At 35.3% G+C, this 6109-nt stretch overlaps 1 protein-coding gene across 1 annotated transcript; it reads right to left on the minus strand.

Annotated features, from left to right (window-relative positions):
- Window positions 1–2163: 2163 nt before the first annotated feature.
- Window positions 2164–3090, minus strand: LOC133073004 (olfactory receptor 4C3D-like). The gene has a single exon (XM_061166516.1). It carries the CDS (start codon window positions 3088–3090, stop codon window positions 2164–2166), a length of 927 nt encoding a protein of 308 aa, XP_061022499.1.
- Window positions 3091–6109: the final 3019 nt, after the last annotated feature.

Consider the following 6109-nt stretch of genomic DNA (forward strand, 5'->3'; position numbering starts at 1 on the left):
GTAATCTCGAGAAAGAAGAATGGAACTGGAGGAATCAACCTGCCTGACTTCAGACTCTACTACAAAGCCACAGTCATCAAGACAGTATGGTACTGGCACAAAGACAGAAATATAGATCAATGGAACAGAATAGAAAGCCCAGAGATAAATCCACCAACCTATGGACACCTTATCTTTGACAAAGGAGGCAAGGTTATACAATGGAAAAAAGACATTTTACTTTACATATAGCAACATATATATGTCAATCTGAAACTCCCAATCTATTCCTATCCACTGCTTCTTCTAGATAACCATAAGTATAATAAAACTGATATAGTGCCTCAAAATCTGTAATAATTTACGGTAGTTCTTTATGAGATACCATTAACCTCAAACTAGAAAATTAAACGGAGTGACAGTTTTTGTTACATGGCAAAACAAGAATGGTGGTTTTGTGATAACTGTTTCAATAAAAAACAACCAGAAGAGCAAGAACGATGTACAATTCATGTGTTTGAAAGCATTAGAGAACCAAGAAGGGGTAACTGTTGTGTGGAGTCAATATTTGAAAAGAGAGGAAGCCAGGAGCTAAACACAACATGTTAAATGCTCTTTTCACTAAAGATATGGATTAATTCTGATAATCACACAAGAAAGACTGAAAAGGCTGTGTGCAAGTTCCCACAAATGCTTTTCCCTTGGGATAATAAATGGGATTCAAGTCCTACAGAGAACAAGAGGACTTTGAAAACAGCCAGGCTTTCATTTGAGACCACGAAGGGCTTTTTTACTCTTTTATTTTCTTAAAACAAAGACAGATCTAAAAGTTCAAAAACATATTCTGTTTTTTATGTTAGTGTTCTACCCGTTTTCCACTAGAGATTTATAAGGGTTGGTCTTACATTTAGATCTTTATATCCATTTAGGGTGTATTTTTGTATATGGTGTAAGGGAATGTGGTTGAAGAGGCACTTTTTTTCCCCATTGTGTATTCTTGCCTCCTGAAATAACTTTGCACAGCTTAGTAAAGACAATCACCCCAGTACCATATTTCTATGTGGTCAAATTACAGAAGAAATGGCTCCAATTGAGCACTGAGTTTGACAAACTGACATTGGTAACAAGAAACTATGAGTTGGAATGCTGTACTTCAGAAACTCTGATTAATAGTGATGCAACAATGTAAGATGACCTATGTTCTGTAAGCATTCACAAATTTCCTGGAAGTTTACATTAGTGAATACACTTTTATTAAGACCAACATTAGCACTTGTTTTCACTAATGAGAAAGAACTCTGAAGAGGAGTTTTGCTTTAAAAAATTATGCTAACATACTAATGTTGGGCTTTAAGGCAAGTGGACTAGCATACTTGAACTTACAAAAAGAAAAAGCTTGTCATGCTAAAATATACATGTGAGACAAGGCTACAGCATACTGACACCATCTCCTGGAAAGATAAACTGAATTGTTAAGACTGCAAATAATTTTCTTTTTTTTTTTTTTAAGACTGCAAATAATTTTCTTATCTCTACACCTACACATATCATAAGCAATTAAGGATATTTAAAAAAAAAGCAAATGAAGACTAACTTCAACATTTCTGGTTTGTTTTTCATGTCAAGGAAATGATTAGATTGTGAATTATTCTTTCCCCCTTTTGTGGGTGCCTATCTTTTGGCTTTTGGTAAATGCATAGTACAAAAACACTGTTTCAGCTGTGATTCCTTCACTCAAATCTCCCTTTCCTGTGCGACTGCCTAAGAATTTCAATCTCTTTTTGCTTTATCACAGGCTGGGGAAAAAACCAAGAAATTTTGAGATCAGTGTCATATGGGGGAGAAAATGCATGCAAGTAACATATATGAAAAATTTAGTAAATAAAATGTAAGACTCTGGAGAAAAAAATACTTTATAATTATCAAACCAGAGATTTATAGTTATTCTTTCCACTGTCTAATCTGAAGCTATGAACATGAACATTGAATTCTCTAGAAAGTATGTTAAAAGTTATCAAAATGCCTAAAATATATCAATACTAAATAATTAACTAAATAATAATGGTTCTGGGCTTTTCTGTTTATGTCAATGATCTGAAAATTTCTTACATTCTAACAAAATTTACTGTAGGAGCAATACTATCTATTAATGTAAATCATCAATTTATTGGCATCATGAACATCCTAAGTGACTCTCCTCTTTAGCAAATTCCTCATGGCAACCTTCACCTCTGCATTCCTCACTGTATAAATGATAGGATTTAACATGGGACATAGGATTGCATAGAACACGGTCACCCACTTGTCTGCAGGGTAAGTGGCCACAGGACGCATGTGGGTGAATATACAAGGGACAAAAAAAATCACCACTACTGTAAAGTGGGAGCCACATGTGGAGAGGGCTTTGCGTCGTCCTTTAGAGCCATGGGACTTCAGGCAGCTCAGGATGACTATGTAGGAGATGAGGAGCAGGAAAAAAATGAGCAAGCACATGCCCCCTGTGTTAGCTGCCACCACCATTCCAAGAGTGTAGGTGTGGCTACAGGCAAGTTTTAATAATGAGAAGAAATCACACATAAAGTGATCAATGACATTTGAGCCACAGAAGGTCAAGTCCATGGTGAAAAAAATCTGCACAGTGGCATGCAGGGTCCCCCCGATCCAAGCCACCACCGCCAGGAGCTTGCAGAGCCCCTGTTGCATGATGGTCGCATAGTGCAGAGGTTTGCAGATGGCCACGTAGCGGTCATAGGCCATGACAATGAGGACAATAACCTCTACTCCTCCCAGGAAGTGCTCCACAAAGAGCTGAGTCAGGCAGCCACCCCAGGAGATGGTTCTCCTCTGGTGCAGCAGGTCAGTGATCAGTTTGGGCGTGGTGACAGAGGTGAAGATGGCATCTATGAAGGACAAGTGAGTGAGAAAGAAGTACATGGGAGCTGAAAGTGTGGGGCTGAGGGAGATGGTGATGACAATGAGCAGGTTGGCTAGCACAGTGAATAGGAAAATGGGCAAAAGGACAACAAAGAGTATTTTCTGCAGTTGTGGATTTTGTGTGAGTCCCAAGAGAAGAAATTTAGTCATGTTGTTGGAAGATGTGAGGGGCTCCATTTAGGAAGCAATGTGTTCTTGGGTCCTGAATTACCTACAAAGGAATCAAGAATTGTACCTATTAATCATGATAGCATGATAGTCTGAATTTCTTGCAACAAAAACAGAGCAGTCACTGCAGTTGTGGAGCATGTCCTTGGAACTTTGCCCCAGTACTTGTTTCATGTCTTTCTTATTTCCTCCATGATGCTTTCCATCTCTTCAGACATGTTGTACTTGTAACCCGAAAATTACCTATAGGGCAACACATGATCTGTAGTTACTGTGAAAACACTGGGCTGTCTCCATGAGACCTGGATTCTCATTCAGGTTCCAGTTCCACGTGTCTCTGCTTAGAATCTCAGTGCCCTGTGTTTCTAAGCCCACCTCTGTCACATTACAGCTTGCATTAAATTCTTAGGTGTGCATCTTCTATCTTGTAAGGTGACAGGTGCCACACAGGTAAGAGTTACTCCTTTTTTCATGAGAATTTACATTTGAACCCTCAGCTCTAACTGGAAAGAAAGACACAGTCAATAAAATTTATCGTAAGCAGAGGGTTTTGGTAAATATGCAGAATTCACTGGTGACACACTCTGCCTGGTAGAACCAAAACACATAAACTATTCAACTGTGTTTTCTCACTAACCATGGTGCCTGACATGATGTCTGCAGTGTCTGAAATCTATTAGATGATGAGTGAAAGCTTGGCGAATTGTCATTCAATATGGGTAAGAATATGCCTGATTCTCCAGACCACAAACCTAGGGGGAATTCATGTGTTCTTTTTCTTCTGCTCTGTTTATTATTGCTCTCTACTTTATAAGAGACAAAAATACACATTTGAAAGGGAAGTTGGAAAGTTTAACAGTTTTTGATGGACCTTATGAGGTAAATATGAAAATATTTAATTGCCTTTAGGAAAAAGTATGCTAGTGGTCTTTTTACTTTCAAGATAGTTATAGTGTTTGTTAATTGATATTTAGTATCCTTCAAAATTATGTTTTACATTGAATTCAACATAGATGTATTCAATTAATATACAGCTTCCAGAAAATTGGATAAAAAATAACTATTGCACAGTTTTTCAGTAAACAAAGATCTTTCAAGTAGAGGAAATCCTTATTTTCAAAGTTCTAAAAATGCAAAGTTAATGTGGAGAACAGAAAGATTCTTTAAGGTAATGTACAGAGATAGGTAGCTATACATTTATACATATATACACAGACTAACACAAGCACAGATAAAATCTATTGTTAAGTTAGTTACCTATTACAACTTTACTCATTCAAAAATATTTATTGGACACTTACCCTATATATGAATGTGTATCTGTGCACACAAGTCAGGAAGAGTGCCCCTGTTAAATACCCTTAAGAACTGAAAGTTCATTCCCAAACAGCAGCAAGGCACCCATCCATGAAGAAATCTTTTCACTCTTTCATGTGTCTGCTTCATGCATTCTCAAGCTTTCTCCAATTTTCCCATAGCATCCATCTTCCATAATTTCTGGTTACAGGCGATTGGATTACTAAGAGGATGAGAAATTTGGGGACATAAATTTCCCAAAGAAAATGGAAGACTAAGCATAAATATAATAAAATGTGTTCTGCCAAAATATGTCTTTCCTTTAAAAGATAAATGGATAAAGAGCTTAGTTTTTAGTTACCCAAAATAACCACAGCATTGTAAGTCAACTATACTCTAATAAAATTGATTTCAAAACTGGAAATTATAGTTATGAGGAAACAAAGTGCAACAGCTACATTGCATTTTCTTATTTTGAGATATGATATATCAACAGATCAGAAATGGGTATGGTGTACATAAGGTAAGAGTTAGCATAAGTAATATAATAACATTATTTTATAAATAACTGTGAAGAAACAGAAATTTCTTTTTTCATTTTTCTTTGGCTACATACTACTGTTTCTAGAAATAAGCTCTAATGGAAAATATTTTTAAAGGACAAAAATCATTGTTTACAAATGTGTCAAACATTATTATTAAGAGCTGTGGAAAATTTAGAAACAGTATGGAATGTTGAACACTAAAGAAATTTATCATTGGAATACAGGCAACTCCTTAAGTAATGTGTAATTTTTAACAGAGATGTTTTTTAAAATTGTGCTATATCAAAGAAACTTCTTAGGCTGTAAAATAAATTGTAACAAATTTGGATGAAACTTTGAACTCTTTAATTATTATGATATAATTCTAACTAATATTATTTTTTTTCTCAGTAACTTAAATATATATCAACAAGGAAAAAAAAAAATCCCCCAAATATTTCTACTTCTAAATTGATAACATTGTAATTGAATGCATCTTTCTTAAATGTTATGTATGCTGAAAAAGATACAAGTTAATGTAGGAAAGATAAGGATTAAGGATGATAATATGATTTATAAGATCCATTGAAACCTGAGAGTCTATGATTATATGATTTCCTGAAAAAAAGAAATCTCACCTATGAACATGTCTGACATAGGTCCATGGCCAGGGCCCCAGGAAGCTGTTAGTTCACCAAGAAAGAGGCAACAATGTAAGATTTAAACCTGCCACCTAGCTCAGTTACAGTGAATGTCTTTGTTGACTTTTAAGTGGTACCTTTGGAGGAACCTTAAAATAATCACATGTCCTGTTTGTGGGCACATTCTCTAAAGCTTCTCAATTGTGGCTAATAGAACCTCAGGGGTATTTCACCACATTAGACTTTGCCAGCAAATCAGTTGTTTCCTGAAATTACCTGAATAGCAGAGGAGAGCTTTCTTTATCATGCATCTTTAATTTTAACCTCTTTCTTGAGTTTACATGAAGACAAAACACTATGAAAAGAGGGAAAAAAAAAGAAACATTGATTTCTTATGAATTCAGGTATTTGAAAACATATGAATTTATTATGATGTCTGAATAGTATTGTGTAAGCTAAATATTTAGGTGGATAACTAATTGATATTTAATCTTTATTATAGTTATTTGTGGCTTAACTTACATATGCAAATAATGATTTTAACATATTGCTTTCATATACATTAAG

Source organism: Dama dama, chromosome 18 (genome assembly GCF_033118175.1).
Source record: "Dama dama isolate Ldn47 chromosome 18, ASM3311817v1, whole genome shotgun sequence".
Taxonomy (NCBI): domain Eukaryota; kingdom Metazoa; phylum Chordata; class Mammalia; order Artiodactyla; family Cervidae; genus Dama; species Dama dama.